Raw genomic sequence first — 16,820 nt, 5'->3', positions numbered from 1 at the left:
GGCAAGGACGCGCCGGACGGGACCAGTGCTCTGCAAACACGAGAGAGGCCGGAGTACACAGTAAAAGCCAGTATCTTTACTTTAGTGAATGCAGGATACAAATATTTTACAACAACCTCTAGCATTTTCTTAACCATTTGATAAAAAGTTCACTAGAATATTTATTGTATATTGAAGAAAAAACAACACATTCAGGGAAAAAAATTGAGATTAACTTATTTTTTTTCTTAAAAGATTCGTCTCAAGGATGGCAACAAAGTCCAGCTTGTGCCGCCAAACGGCTTATCAGCATTAAACCGTGAACAGCTTCTTGTGAACTGTTGACTACAAACATTTACCAAATACATAAATCTCTTTTAAAAAAGCCATTTTAAATATAGCAAAGCAGTGTTCTCTTGCACAGCAAAGTGAAGAAAGGTTCTACTAAGATTTAAATGTTTACATTGGTTAAGTCTTTCTTTCACATTCGGATTTAACTTCTGCCCAGGATCAATTGTTAGGAGTTGTTTTGTTCCTTATTTACTATGTATTTCTTGTGCGCACAGTAACTCGCAAGTTTCTGATGCATTAGTGTCCTTGGAGGGAAGGCAAGGCTAAAGCAGTTCTCTCTGACGAGTCCCTGACAACGTGGCGTTCTCAAAACTATCGTGAGAGCTCGAGGATGGAGGTGATTTGTCACAACAGAGATAAAAATCTTAAATCATTCAGACCTGACTGGGTTCAGCCCAGGAGTGGATCCACTTGCACTTCAGTCAGCAGAGATAATTTTAAAAAGTTTTTTTTTAACCTGTTGAAATATCTGTGCTATGTCATCTCTTTTTTTTTATATAAAACATTTTTACAATTTCTAAAAAAGTATGTTTCAAAGTGAGTTACTTGTTATTAAAAACCAGGATTCCCATGTCCTCGGTGGCAGGAGGGGCTCCCCGAGACCGGAGGGCCGTGGAAGGACGTTTCTGCCGGGGCTGGGGCAGCACAGGGCCACTCCCTTGCCCAGCTCTTTAGAACTGATTATTTTTATTTTTATTTTTAATTCATTGGTGCAATTTCAATACAAACTCTAACCCTTGTGTAGCTTTGTCTTTAAGAAAACAGTAGTTAAGTACTGTTTAAAAACCTGCATAGAAATAAAGACTATTGAGATACAGTCAGCAAAGCCATCTGATAAGGCACACAAGAAAATAGACAGTAAATGTGAATGCAGAACTCCCACTCGGATGTACAGCAAAGTTCATACAGGTGCATAAATCATGGAACTCACATCACTGGTCAGAGCAGCAAAAGGTTCCAGGGAGCAGCAAGTGAATTCGGTCACTGGGGACACCATGGTCATGGGAACGTGTCCCTTCTGGCTCCAGCCTCTGCCAGCCGGGATGAGCCCAGGACGGGGAGGCGGCTCCAAGGGAAGGGCCGGAGGGCGCTGGAGCCCCGCGGGTTTGAACGCTGCCAGGACACCGAGACAGGGCTGGAGGCCACAGGTACCACAGGGACACCGCCCTTCTCACCCGCCCTTAGAGCATCAAGGGATTTTTAACTGCAAAAATAATGGAAAGCCCAAGCAAAAAACGCAATAAATATCAGGGCTAACTCTGAAGAGTTTGGGCAATCCCACAGCTCTGCAGCTTCCACCCAGAACCAGCACTGCCAGCCTGGAGGTGACCGGGAGCACGGTGGGATCACGGCCCCGCATCCAACACCGAAGCTGCTCCCAGCCCAGTCTCGCGGCACAAGGGGGCTCTGCATTCCTCCCTCTCTTTCCTGGAAGCTGCAAATTTTTCCCAAACCACTTGCCAACTCACAAAACCTTTTGTGCTCCTCTGATATGTGTCATTTCCCTATCATGAGAAATTAGGTCAAGTTTTTCCACTGGTTTTTTTTCCTCCTTGGAAGAGGCAGCTTTAAAATGATGCCTTAAAATGTGTTGTAACAGATTTTTTATATTTATGCAGGATGAACTTAACACCGGATTTTTTTTTTTGCCACTTTGCTATTTATATACATATATATAAAATGTATAATGAAGCTTAACCATACAGCACAGAGATTACAATTGAACGGCACACATTCACCACCAGTGAGGGGGCCAACCCCTTTATACACCCTCTGAAAAATCTGGATAATAATATTAATAATAATTAAAATCCAAAGAAAGTACAGTATATTTAACAAAATAGTAAATATTAAACAGTGAATACTCTACTTAATAAGGACCTCGCCTTGTTTCAAGTTGGCGTCAATCCACAAAAATATACTTTTTAATCTGGTGACCGTACAATACATAGGTACTTACACCAAAGGTGATAATATATTTAGGATGCTATATACACAAAGAGTTTGGCTCAAATTTAAATTTACATATAAGTGTTCATGGCTTATTTTTCCCCCAAGGTTCCGCCTGCAAGTTTTTCCTTTTCATCTTTGAAAGCAAAAACTAGAAAGTCAAAATAAGATAAAACTATACTCTACAAAAAAGCTACAACATACAGCTTTGGCTTATATAAATAATTCATAGCAGAATGTGTTCAAAAGTACTGTATATAACTTTATATATAGTCTTCAATTCATTAGGGTATTGTTTTCTTTAATATAAAATATACATGAGCTAAAATCCGTTTCTATATTTTTCAAAGGTATGAACGTAAAAACAAATTTGTCAAACATATTCCAATTATAACTTAATATATTAATTTTATTTTGTTAATGTTCTATTTTCTAGGCTAATATTTTCTGAATATTTCATGCGAGTTCTCTATGCTCTCTTTCACTCATTAAAAAAATCACTTCTTTGACCCAATACACTTTTTTTTTTTTTTTGCACGTGCAAAACAGGGTTTTTGTTTTTTATTTTTTTTATTTCTTATAGCATCAGCCCTTCTCCATGCACCCTCTGCAATAGAGACCCATGCCAGGTTGGGTAATAGAAAGGTCAGTTTATGTACAGTATTGCTTTCTTCTTCCTGCTTTTCTACTGCTCTGCTGCTACAAAGCAATTATTTCTTAACTACGAGTAACCATAGAGCTGACTACACACGGGGACGGTACTACAGGCGAGCCCTCGCTCGGGTGGGTGTGGAGGAGGAGGAGACACTGCGGGGACGCCGCTGCGCGGGGCCGGGCTGGGGTCACACACGAGTCCAGGTAAGTGCCAGACTAGAGATCAAACCTACGGGATTGTTCTGTTACTTTTACCAAGGGACATCTGCAGCTATACAAGAGTTTGTCGTAAGTGCCTGATGATTGGTGTATGCTACACACACTAGCACATATATATGCATGTGAAGATATATATATGCACGTATGTATATACATATAAATATACTTATTCACGTCCTTATTTATAAATTTAGATATGTCAGGACAGTTCATTTTGAGAACACAAAGCTGAGAGGGCGACACGGCGGGTTTATGTCACCCACGTGTCCATCCTCATCCGTTTTACCGAGGGGCTCTCGCGATCCTCGGCGTTGGGCGGCCGCCCCAGCACCACGGGCGAGTGGAAGTCGCTGCGCGGGTCCTCGCGGTCGCTGCCGTCGTAGGAGCTGCTGGAGCTGCTCAGGCTGTCGACCGGGGAGCGCCCCAGCTCCTGGCGCGACGCCGGCGGCGGCGGCGGCGGCTGCGGCTGCTGCGGCGGGAACCCCGAGGGGGTGACGCGGTCCCGGGGAGGGGAGATGGGTTCGGATTTGATGTTGATGTTTTGGTTGGTGTTAATGGAGAGATTTGAACCCTGAGATAGCTGGCTGCCAGTGCTGGGGAAAGAAAACCGAAAGGCGCCAATAAGAAAGTGCAGAAAGTGAAAACTAAGTGACAATTCACGTGTCTGGCGTGGCGAGGCCTTGGGGCTCAGCACAGAAATAAATGCAGTTCACTGGGAAGAGCAAAGGTGAAAAAAGCATTAATTAAAGGTCTGAGCTGCATTTACATAAGTTCAGAACAAACAAGTATTTTCCATTGCCAAACATTTCAGTCACCGCACAGGTGCCCCCTTGGTGAGAAGCTGAGCCTGCAGGGACACAGCTCATTGGCTGGAGGTGACTGAAGGGACAAAGAGCCCAACACACAAACGTTTTCCAGCACAGACAAGAGGTTAAAATGTGCTGAGCGTTTCCTTGGTGCAGCTGCTCCAGCCCCCCCGCGCTGCCCTGGGTACTTACACAAGAGAGCTGAGGGCCGCGGGACCGAGGTGGTGCTGCTGCCAGGCAGACACCTGCCCCAGGGACAGCATTCCTGGGGAGTTAAATCCCTGCAGGGCAGACAGGTCTGCGCTAGTCAAGGAGTAATCTAAGGGGGAAAAACAAATAACAAAGTAATGTATAGGGGGATTGATATATATAACATACATACATAAACAAATACAAAGGCTTTGTGCCCAAAACAAATAAAGGCAGCTGCTCCAAAGGAATCCAAACATGAAAACTCTGAAGTCTGGGAGCAATCCTGCCAAGCTCACAGGGAGCTCCACAGTACAGAGGCCTCCAAATGAAATTTGGTTTTTGTTTTTTTTTTTTTTGCAATCTGCTTTCAGAGTCTCCATGTTGCCGTCTGGAAGCCTATTCCAAACTCACAGGTACAACACATTAATGCAGTGTATATACAGAGGTGTGCACCTTACAGTAAGACTTAGCATTTTTGAAGACATTTCAAAACTAAATGAAAAGGGAAGAATCCATGTGAGTCACTAGGCAGGATCTTGCCCTGAATTCACTGCAGACACTGGTCTGTGGTTCAGTCCCAGGTGCGAGGTGGCAGCTCCTCAGACAAGACACAGGTACCCTGGGGGGCTCAGGTGCCACAGAGCTCCTGGTCCTACAACCTCCACCCAAACCCAAGCCCTGAACAGCACTGGCTGCCCAGGCAGGCACAGGGACTCCTCAGTGCAATCCTGCTGTAGCACATCACATCCTCCCCGCCTCACAATAGCACTCCTCAGGGTATGATCAAACTGTCATCTCTAGATCACAGGAACAGAAGAAACCTCTTTGTGTGGAGCAAGAAAACACCATTCTTTAGAAATTCAACTTAAATGGAGCCCAGAGGGCTCAAATCTATTCCAACCCCAGCCAGCCGGTGGCTCTGGCTGCTGCAGGGCTCCCTCACTCCTCACTTCACTCACAGAACCGAAGTTGTTTACACTTGATCATTATCACTCACGTTTTATTTCAGGTTTGAAAACAAAGTTAAACTCTTCTCTGCTTTTAATTATTTTCTAATGAATCTTCCTTAAAATAATTTTTAGTCTCTTGAGAATGGGACAAAATGTGAGCAGCCAAACTCAGGCTGTACTGCCACCAGAGGAACCAAACATTCCATTAAGCTGGGTTAGGCTTTGATTTGTGTTTGGGGGGTTTGGGGTTTTTTTACAGTATTGTCCTAAAATGCCACCACCATTACAATCTCTCTCTCTCTCTCTCTCTCTCTCTCCTGAGATGAGCCTTCTTGAAAAATCTCCCCCTCCCATGCTCTGACCTGTCTGCAGTGGATAAATTCTAGATCTCCCTAAAACAGCTCATCCTGGGAGGAGAATCCAGGGCCAGCAGGGTCCCGTGCTGCCAGTGAGCCACAGACATCCCTGCAAGAACCTTCCTGAAGGCCTCAGAAGTCCCAGCTGCTCCCAGCAGGTGAAGCTCCTTGGGCTGCCTTTTTATTTCTTCTCAGTTGTCACTTCTACTGAAACTCTGAAAACCCTCACATGGATTTCTGCACAGCTTCAGAAAGGTTTGTCCCAAGATGATTGACCCAAAAAGCCCCTTTTGTAAGACTAAAACTGAATTTAAAATATAAAGAAAAAATAACAACTGCGCAGCCCCTGCAGTGACCCAGACATGCACTGAGCCTTCAAGGCAGCCAGAAGCCAAAGCTTCCAACACCTGCCCAGTGCAGCCCAGGCACACCCTGGAGATGGATGTGCTGGGCTGATGGGATTTGTCAAAGCAGACCTGAAGGAAACACTGACAGGAATTCAGCTCCCATGTAATTTTTTTCCACTGCAATTACAGCTTTTATGACCATGGACAATTAACTTCTGACACTTCAGACAGAACGTGTCTGGTGACAGAGCTTTGAGGAGGTATTTTTCCAACGAGCACATATGTCACTAGACAATTAGCTGCATTATTAATTCCCTAAATAATCACATATCTGCTGGCAGTGGCAGGAGGACACTCCTGCTGCAGGAGTGACCTGATGTGAGATGTACACACAAGAGCACCTTCTGCACCACAGAAACCACCACTGCTGTGACCCCCACAAGCAGCACTGGCCAGTTTGTACCTCTGCAAAACAACTGACCTGAAGCCAGGAATTTATTTATGGCTTGGTGTGCTCTGCTCAGGTGTCAATTACTAATTAACTGATTGCAGGGGGTTGGAATATATTTTTTAAATGCCTGGACGGTTTTAGAGACAGTAACTCAGTCAGTTCTGGCCCTTCCTCCAACAGTCTACAGAATACCAAACAGATTATATAAAATAGGGTATTTGTGGAAAACTGGTATCCAGCATTTTAATTAAGGATCCAAGAGCTGAAGCTATCCCTCCCAGTCCTGAAAAAAACAACCTTATCAATCCAGAAAAACAATTAAGGTATTTAAATTTTATCTTAGTCCTTGAACTGCAAAACTGAAATTGTGCTGTAAGTGGTGACTACCCTGAGAATCCCCAGGCAACAATTTAGTTTCAACATCAAATTTCTTCCTGCAAATCCCCTGAAAGGTTCAATCTAATAGAAACGATTCTAAAGTGTGTGAAAACCACTAAAGGCTAAACCTTTGCACAAATTATTTGTATTATCAAAGGAAATGGGCTGGAGTTGAAAATCACACCCCAGCACTTGTCCAATACGTAGAACATCAGTTCCCATTGGTTCTGCTGCTTCCTGAGATTCCAGCCCCTCTCAGCTTTTGCTGTTTCAGCCAGCAGCTCACAGGTTGTTCTGAGTGAGGGATGCAGCCAGCTGCTCCCTGAAACTGCATCCTGGACAGAAGGATTGTGTCAGGTGAGGCTCCTCTGAGCAGGGACCAGAAGGGTTTGCTCTGAGCAGCCACTGAACACGAGAGCTGAACCACCTCTGGGGCAAGAGTCAAACCAAGGCCTGCACATCCAGCTACTCACACTTAACTGATCCCCCAAAGCAAGCCCCTGCTCTGCCCAGGGCACTGCTCCTGCAGCCCAACTTCTGCACCCCTCAGGACAGCTGTGTCTGCACTGACTCCAACAGCTGGGCTGGAGCTGCTGTAGGGCAAATGCAGCCCCTGGCTGAGGGGCGTGGGGAGTGCAGGGTCCCAGCACAGCCCCTGCCTGGTGGGTGACAATGGGTGACAATCTAGCTCCCTGCACCTTACACAAAGATACAAGAGGATGTGAGGTGCTTGGCTGGCTAAACTAAAAGCTGCAGTGAAGACTTTCAAAGCTAAGAGTGGAGAAACTGTACAAAATGCCATCTTTTGGGGGGTGGAATTCCACCAATGCCCTGGTGGAAGTCAGACAACCCTTTCAGTGAAGAAATTTTCCCCAATTTCCAACCTAAACCTCCCCTTGTGCAACTCGAGGCTCCCGTTGCCTCATGTTCCATCACTTATTATTGACTTTCACGAACTACTTTCCCAACCAGCAAACTACTCATCACTTTTACATTACCAAATGCCTTGCATCACACCCAGCTTGGATAAAAAGTAGTTTTAAGGTCTTTCAGACAATAAAAGCATCTGAAGAACAGAAGTACTGAAGGATCAGCAATTGCCTAAACATGAGGCACTCCAGTTCCCGGCAGGATTGCTACAGGCTCCGTTTTGGTGAGTAAGAGCCTTCACTTGAACTGGAGAGGAAACTGCAGTCAGGTGTGAGAGAAATGTGAATTTCCTGAGCTCCTGAGTGCAGTGGGTGCAGTCCCAGCCCTGACCCCAGCAGGGCTTACCAGTGTTGTAGGCAGTGGGCATGGCCGAGTACACGAGTCCCTGCGGGGGCAGGCTCGGAGTCGTCACCGACACCACCGGGGTGGCCAGGGGCTGCGTGGACTGAGAGCTGCTTATCCTTTGGGTGTTCTGCAAGGGATGGAAACAACAATCCTTGTGAGAACAGGGAGAACAACAGAAATGCAGAGCCAGTGTATCAGAGCATCGCATTGCAGCGTGCTGCTCTGCTGTATCTTTGAGTTAGGAACACATCCTTTTTGTCAGGATTGGTTTGCTTAAAAAGCTAAAATATTTCAAGACAACCAAAACGATCTTGGCAAACTGAAATGAAAAATTAATTGAAGACTCACTGGGTCACTTCGCAAGCATGCAGATTTCAACAGTGTTAGCGTTGTAGGACACACGAAAATAAAAGCAATTTCTTAGGGATACACACAACAATTCTCAGAAGATCTTAAGTGATTTAAGAGCTTTGAGTCTTATTTTTAAAGAGGTTTTAGTGCAGATGGTGAAGTGCAGTTCCACCAGAAGAGATTCTCCCACTTCACAGTTGTTTATCCAATTTTCCAAATTTCAGCTGCCAGTTTTGACACTGTGCTGACTACACCTGTCCTGAAAGGAACACAGAGATCTTCTAAATTTGTGTTGATAAGACTTCAGTGATAAAATAATCTTCCTGTTCCCATGGTTCCTGAGAAACTGAGAGAGTACTCGTTATAATGCAGATATGTTTCCAAGCAAATGACACTGGAGTTCACAAAGAGCAATGGTGCTTTTCTGACATGGAAAACAGCTAAACTAGATTGTTTCAGATAATTTAACTGTGGGCACAATTTGGCTTTTTAATAACAGTCTTTCTTTCCTGTATACTGGAATGAACATCTGCAGCAAACATATCACTCAAAATAAGCTCTAACCAAATTTGCTGGTTAGAAAATTAATTAAACACCGTGGTGAACAGCATCAGACAGCAAAGCTGCTGCCACAGAATGTTCTGCTGTCCGTGGTGGCAACTGCAAATCTTCCTGAAAAATACGAGGTTCAACACCATTTGGCCATGACAAATACTGTCAAGAACAGAAAATGCTAGGGTTTTATTTTTCAAGAATAGATATTTACTTTTACCTGCAGAATTTTAGAAATAGCAGCAGGCTCTACACCCTGTATTTCTACAAGGAGCTGGGTTTCAATCTACTGGAAATTTAAAGCAAACTTCTCTCTATCTCTGAAAAAATATTTGCTACAAAAGGAGCAGTTTCTTATCTCTTTGGTAGGGATCCATTTCGTAACTTCACAAGACTGAAGTTACTACTCCTTTCCCTTATTTCAGACACAGGTATTTCAGGATCTGCAGCACTTAATTTTTTTTCCCACTCTAATCTTGAGAGCAGCATTAAAAATGCATCATTCCCTTAAAAATATCAGAATGAGCAGGTACAGAAATGGGGCTGTGTTCAATTTTAAGCTTAAATTTATGAAGATGAATTGAAGGTTATCAATCTTGTATCTTTCCCATTTAAAGAAAGAATTATATATCACAGCTCCCATATTAAAATTAGCCACGGCTGTCACTAGCTGCGAGCTTCTGATCTCTCTTGTGTCTGGCTGCTCTTGAATTCCCACCTTTGAGCCTCCCAAGGATTTGGGGGCTCTTTGGCATCTGTTGCCAAACACACACATTGGCAGATGTGCCCACTCTGCTTCACAGCTCCCAGGTTTCAAAGCTCCCAGAGCAAGTCCCTCTGATTTCCTGTAATTGATCCCTTTAAATCACTTACGTACTTCTGAAAATCTCCCCTAGACCAAGTTTATCTGGCATAAAGAGATGTTATTAGAGCAGATTTTTGTGCCTGTCAGGAATTGACCTTTCTCCAAAGCTTTCTTGGATGGCTGCCTATAAAGTTGGGATTACTGCATAATGGAAAAGTAAAGAGGAATATACTGGGAAACAATCCAGACCAAAGGATTTCCTTATGGGATTTGGGCTTTTTTGCTAGGTTTTTTTTTTGAGTGGCTAATAAAGGTGGTTTTCTGAGGTAAATTCTTTCTGAATATAATTCTTGGAACACTCAGCTACACAAAGACACTAAGCAATATTTAGTTGAGCACAGTATTTGTTGTCCTTGGAGATTCATGACAAATTTCAGGATCTCTTTTTTTAATCTTTTTAACCAGTGCAAATGGAGCAGGAACAATTCAGTATCTTTATTTCATGCTCCGCTACTGTTGGTGGCTGCTTTTCACATTCAGTGCTCGGCTCCAACCACACAGAGCAGGCGTTCACAGCTGGGATTTGCTTCCCAAGACAGGAATTAGCAGCAGGCAGAGGGCTGCAGGTGTAGCCTGTGTTTCTCTGGCACGTTCGAGGCAGAGCCTGCAGCGTTCCTTTGTCCCGCTTCCATCACTAGATGGCCCACGCCGCACGCGGATCCGCGCGGCTGGAGCGGGGCAGGGGGAATCCCCCAGGCCAAGGGCTTTCACCCACCCCCATCCCAATCCCAACCCCAATCCCATCCCAATCCCATCCCAACGGTATCTGATTGCTTTCACACTGAGCTTTCCTTCTGCACTGAAAAGCAGACACTCCTTTCTGAAGGTGAGAGGAAAGTGGGAGAGCTCTTTCACTGCTCGATGAGCAAGACATCCCAATAATGCTTAAAAACTTCAATTTGAATTTCAAAAAGCATTTTCCCCTACTTTTTACATCTATTTCTCATATTTAAGGTAAAAAATCAACCAGCAGCATGCATTCATCAAGAAATTTATCTAAATCACTAAATTTTCCATGCTTTCATGCAATTAGAGCCTCATATTAGCAACAGGTCCATGTTCAACTACGAGTCAAGGTTTGCAATAGGTTGATTTATTTTTCTGTGATTCTGACACAGTATCTTCTGCCTGGTTTGTGCCACAGCAGCCAAACCATTTGAAATTTGCTCTAAAAATAAGTTATGAATTATTTTAGCCTTACATTAATTTTCCAGAGAGAATGCCAAATGTTAAAACCTTCAGGGAAAAAGAAATAGAAAACACACAAATCCCAAGAGTTTCCTTTTAAAAGCAGAATATCTTTCCACTGGAAAAAAAGGTAGAATTATTCATTTGCAATTCTCTGTTCCTTTTGGTAAACAGGGAACACCCCTGTGGTTTGATAATCTCACGCAGGATGAAATAATTCTAACCTCCAAAAAGGTGACCTCACCAGCAATGATGTCATCTCCTTGAAAGGAAAGAAGTAACACAGGGCTGGTGTTACAATCTGAAGAACTTCACAAGTGAAGCCACTTCCTAAAAATATTCCAATAATTTAGGGGATGGGAAGTGATTATTTGTATTTCATACAGAAGGCAGTACACATCCTATACACATGGACAGTTACTTTGTAAGGCTCTTTTCCAATGTTCCCTCCAAGAAAAACAGAAACATTTTCAGGAAAAAAAATTAGAAGTTTACAAATGGCAAGTGCTGACTTTGAACGTGTTTTCAACTTGAATTGGTCAGGTTTTTAGTTTGATAAAACAAATGCATTTTTGTCTGCTACCAAGGGAACACTGGAATTATTTAAAATATGTAATGAAACTACAGTTAAAAAAGCTGTAGTGAAAGACATTTCCAGCATCTTGCTGTCTCTCAGCAAACAGCAGCCCAAACTCACCAACTCCAATTCATCCTCCTCCGACTGTACTCAGCAAACAAGAGGGATAACACAGTTACTAAAAATAGCATTGCTTTCAAATGAAAGAAAAAGTCACGTTTGTGCTTCAGGATTTTCAATCATTTTAATTAATAATGTGGATTTGCCACCTGATTCTGTAGATAATACTGCTAGAAATGTAGTACTTCATGAAATTCGTGTCACATCAAACCTGCTGTACTGAGAACAATGGCTTTGGGGGAATTGGTGCAGCAGGAGCTTGGTGACCCCAAGGACACGGCTGCCCACGTGGATGTGCAGCACGGCAGTCTCTGGCTGCAATGATCCAATAAACCAGCTCAGCAACAAAGAACTTTCCACAATACAACCATCATCATTCCATGTCGGCATCTACTCTGAAATCTCCTAATTCCCCCCCAAAAAACAAACCCTGAATATGATGTTGTTCTTCACAACACAACATTAAATAGGTGTTGTGGCACCACTAACATCAGAGCTACATTATTGCTTCTATTTCTAATTAAAAATGTAATTGTCACTGTAATGATCAGACAGTGTACTTCCTATCTCTCCTACATTTCAGTATTCCTAGAAAAACCTTTTTTTTTTTCAAGAATCATTACTCTGAGGCTAATTATAGCTTTTGTTACTTGGATTAATTTGGTATTATTCATCATGAGTACCAGTAACAAATGTAAGCCCTTGCTGTAGCTTAAAGACAAATAGGAATCACACAGAGAGTACTTGTGTTGTTTATATCCTGCTCCTCCTGGTTATGGCCCATTCTTCCATATACAGAAAACATCCACAGAGACATTGAAGATTTCTACATGGCAGCAAAAGACTAAGACCAAAGGATTTGGCCAAGTAAATTAAAGGAAAACCAGAGCAACACTTCCTGCAAGACCTGTTCTGGGCTCGAGGCCGTGGTTGCCTCATGCTGACACGAAACTCGTGTGCTATTCCCAGCCTGGCTGGACAAGCACTGGAGCCCAGATGCCAAAGTGCAGAGCAGCACTGCAGAGCACCCCAGCAGCCTTTGATGGCTCTGCTGAAGACACGAGAGCCCCGAGGACAGCCAAGGTCACGTTCCACGGTGCCACATCAGAGCAGTGCTGCTCTCAGCCCTTCCTCACCACAGAAGCTGCACTTCACATCCCACAGCCATTACGACCCAGGAAAAACAGGTACAAAATGTGCTGTAGGGCACATTAATAGAGCTCACATCACCAATAAGATCAGCCATTCCTCCACGGAGTAATGGATTACCCTTTTTAAAACCCACATCCTCCAAACCACCGGAGTTCGCAGTACCAAGTCAGAGGGATGTCAAATCAACCATCCCAGCCCTGTCTCTATGATTGTGCTCTTACCACATTCAGGTCAGACTGCTGTTTTACAGCTGTCAAAATTCCTTACAAGCTGAACTTCTCCCCACGTCCCAATCTGTACTTCTGATTTTCATCAGTGGCATTCCAGAATACAAACACCCCTTGTTTCATGTACCCTATGGTAAGCAGGTGAGACAGTTCCTCCCTGTGCATGTGGGCAGAACAGCCCATTTCCACAAAGCCAGACCCAGAACTTTAAATGTTTTAACTCACCAGTGGTGGCATCATGCCCTTGCTGGAGGGTGGGATGACGACACGGAGGTCGGGTTTGCGGTTGTTCATGCCAAGGTTTCCTCCTCCTGGTGGAGGTGGGGACTTTGTAGGCATGACTTTGCCTAGGCCATTCCCACCACCACTGGTACCAAGTAGACTTGGTGAAGCTCGGGAATTCACAAACCCATTTCCTGAAAGAGGAAAAACGAATGGACCGTAAGGCTGAGGAGAAGGACAATACAAAATTTTGGTGCTCATGCACCACTTATGAAATATTTATTTCGTAAAACTTCCGATAGCAAACTTCCCACAAGGGGCCGAGTATTGAACAATTGAACAAACACAAACCACTCTGACCAGAGGATCAATATGGAAAGGGAATATCACTTCAAGGGCACGCTGTGGCAGCTTAAACGCTGAGAAGAGCAAATTGCCAAAGAACTATTTCTAATAACATCCGCTGTGTTTAGTCTGCCCTTTGAAGCTCCTCCAGGCTGAGCCTGCAGAAAAGTGAGGGTTTTGCACAACCCCTCTTGGTCCCCACCCCCACAGAGAGAGCATGTACTACACTGAATTGCTGCCTGTGAGAACAAAAGATCAGCTCTTAAAGTCTCTGTTTCTAAAATCTATTCTTCATGTACCTCCAAGAGCTGTAGGACTAATTTCAGTATCAGTATTTACTGCTTGATTATTATATTTAGCAACAATGAGGGGAACAAATCCTCTCCCTTCAAATTCATTCCAGATATCCACATCATTTATGCCCATAGGTTTATTTAACAAAGTTTTTATCTCACTCCTGGAACTCATTTGAAGTGGAATTGGACAAGCCAAATCCTACAGGTCCACGATTCAGCACTGAAATCTCCAAGAGTTGAATATGCTCAAGGTAGAGGCCTTAGCTTACACTCAGAACTGACCAGAAAACAGCACCAAGGCAGTAATCAGTGAAGTGTCCAGTATTCTATTTTCCCATCCTGACAGAAACACCAATCATGTTAACCAAAATATATTTCTCAGAAAAAAATTTAAAGCCACATTCCAATCACAGAATCATATTTATAGCAACAATTCCCAAAATACACAAACCTTATTCAGCTGCAAACAGAAAAAAAGTTGTTAAGGAGAATTTTGCAACAGGGAACCCCACAGTTCACCCTACAGAACCTGTGTGTGTGCATATAAATAAACACAATTCATAGTAACATTCTGTTTGCACTAACACTGCAGGTCTGAAAGCAGCTTTTATAGGCACAATCAGGGAAAAGTCTGTGAGACAAAGTTCACTGTGTGGGAAATTCTCTCTTAACCGCCCATAGCGCCACGCTGGCATGAATTTTGCATTATTATTCTAATTTGAATAGGCCCTTATGCCCAATCCAATTTTATTGCATTAAATACATATTAATCTAAAAGCAATTAAAATAAGAAAGTTGTCAGTGTCACATTCTACCTTCTTTAGCAACATTTTTAATGCCTTTAAAAGCACAGCAAGAAGGAAGAACAGCAACATATCCCAGCAAGGGCAGAAAACCTCATGGAGGTGCCTGGTACTACCAAGACATTCAGCCAGGGCACACGGAGAAGCTCGATGGGAATTCACCAGGATGCTGCGAGGAGGCCTCCTCTGGATTTACTCACTATGTGGATTTCCCACTGTGCCAAAAGCCTGACCATACATGGATGATCTGATATGTCCCTTGAGTTTTCCAAGGTTAACAGAGCAAGGAGGAGTCATTCTAATTTAGTACTTTCCTGAAGCATTTGCATAGGAGGTATGGGAATATGACTTTTAACTCAGAACTTATGGGGGAAAGAAGGAACACAGCAGAAAGTAAAGTATTTTATGTCAGCATTCTTCCTTCTGTAGTAAAAACCACAGCAAAAACTGATTTTATGATTAAAGGATCTACATTCTTCAGCAGAAAACAGTGGAATTTATTCAGATGCTTCTAGGTTAGTGATAAAATTTAGGTGGAGTGGTTGAAAACTTGGGTTGGAGCTGAGAATACACACTAGAGCTAAATATACTCTTGACTGGTAGGAGAAAGCTCTCCATAGCTGGGTCATATAGAAAAACCAGCAAGCCAAAAGGAGAAATTTAGTGCTGTGATACCCTTAAGGTTCCTGTAACAGAGACGGTTTTTGTAGAATCATGATTTTGTTAACACAGTTATGCATCAATTCCTATCCATTATAAATGAGAGCAGCATGAGTTACAGCCAGCCTGCAGAGATTGAGAGACATCCTACACAATGGACAGGGTAAAAAATAAATGGATTTGCAAACACTCTAGGGAGGAAAAATACCAGAAAGTGGCATAATTTTCACCAAATTATATCTGAAACTTTGTTATGGCACCTCCCATTTTCAGCAAAAATGCCAGAGCATTTAAAGAACTTACTGTTACAAAGGAAGTAAAGTCTGGGCTTTAATGCAATAATAAATAGCATTTTATTACTCACTGGGGCTGTCAGTGTCACCTTTCCACAGCAGGGCTGTGAGTTCTGAGCAGTTTAAGCTGCACAACAATCCCACTCTGTACAAACAGAGGGGTTCTGTACACTTTGGGCCATCCTATGATACCATTTCCTGTCTCTGGTTCAAGTATTTCGGTAGCCCATGTGTTAAATCTGGACAGTGTCTCTCTTCCACACCCAATCCAGTCATTTCCTGAGCCCTTGTTCCAGGGCTCTGCCAATCCTTCAGAAACATTTCATGCTTTTAGTGGTGCTGTCAAAAACAACAAACTCTGTGCCACTGCCTGCTCTGCGCAGTATCAGGCGGCAGCAGGGCACAGTCAAAGCATTTCTTCTGACAAAAGGCTGAGCACTTCTCAAAAGGAGTGTTTAGAATATATTAAAATGGGAGAAACAGTAGTAAAAACTCTCCTAAGAGTGCAATACTATGGGTATGAATCCAATAGCAGCCCTTTGTGATAAAGAGCTGGCACTGAACACTGAGCAAACACTGGCGTGTATCGATCATCTGATGGATCATATGCAGGGGCTGCAATAAGAGTGCAGAATATTCATTTTTAGTATGAAACTTTAAGCCTTTTTCTTTTTAATAATCTAATAAGAAAATCAAATTATCAGTTAAGAGTGAAAGAATAACTAAATGTGTGGTATTTCTTAGAGCAAGGTCAGGAGCCAGAAAAAGATAATGAGTACAGGATGATGCAACTACACAGCCCTTTGCCAAACCGAGGCCTTAATAACCCCATAAATTCTACTTACTATTTCATATAATACAGAAATTGTTTCTGTACCCGCTATAGATCTTCCCAAAGACAATGGTTTATGTTTAAAAATGTTTTCAAACTGGAAATCGAAACAGAATATAAAATCCTACATATGTGTAAAAATACAACCCCTTTTTACTCCCGAAGGAAGAGTTTTATTTAACTTTAATTCCTTAAAACAGACATGAAATCATGTTCAAAACAGTCCTTTGGAAAACAGACACCAATGCAAATATAAGCTCTCAATTATATGAATCATAATTTAATTAGATTTGATGATAACAAAACCTGCCAACGTGCATTAGCTTACTTCTTGTTTAGCCAGAAAGTGTTTACTTTTGAAGCAACTTCTTTTCTGAAGTGAAATGTTACAACCCACCCATGATACCAACTGGATATTCTGCCTTCAGA

At 42.9% G+C, this 16,820-nt stretch overlaps 1 protein-coding gene across 9 annotated transcripts in view; it reads right to left on the bottom strand.

Annotated features, from left to right (window-relative positions):
- Window positions 1–54: 54 nt before the first annotated feature.
- The window catches only part of MEF2A (myocyte enhancer factor 2A), an 81,648-nt gene continuing 64,882 nt past the window's right edge, over window positions 55–16,820 (bottom strand). For 6 of the 9 annotated variants that reach the window (XM_085588940.1, XM_085588939.1, XM_077785929.2 and 3 more), the window contains 5 exons: window positions 13,166–13,356; window positions 11,562–11,585; window positions 7,909–8,035; window positions 4,152–4,278; window positions 55–3,746 (listed from right to left, as the gene is read on the bottom strand). In XM_085588940.1, the coding sequence (XP_085445066.1) occupies window positions 3,404–3,746; window positions 4,152–4,278; window positions 7,909–8,035; window positions 11,562–11,585; window positions 13,166–13,356 (812 nt within the window). In that variant the 3' untranslated portion in view covers window positions 55–3,403. The remainder of the gene's footprint in view (window positions 3,747–4,151; window positions 4,279–7,908; window positions 8,036–11,561; window positions 11,586–13,165; window positions 13,357–16,820) is intronic. The other 3 variants (XM_021552597.4, XM_085588938.1, XM_021552596.4) reach the window with 1 other exon arrangement.

The sequence above is a fragment of the Lonchura striata genome, chromosome 10 (genome assembly GCF_050655825.1).
Source record: "Lonchura striata isolate lonStrDom1 chromosome 10, ASM5065582v1, whole genome shotgun sequence".
Lineage (NCBI taxonomy): Eukaryota > Metazoa > Chordata > Aves > Passeriformes > Estrildidae > Lonchura > Lonchura striata.
The sequence above is the reverse complement of the archived record's forward strand: the minus strand, read 5'-3'. Positions and strand labels throughout refer to the sequence as shown.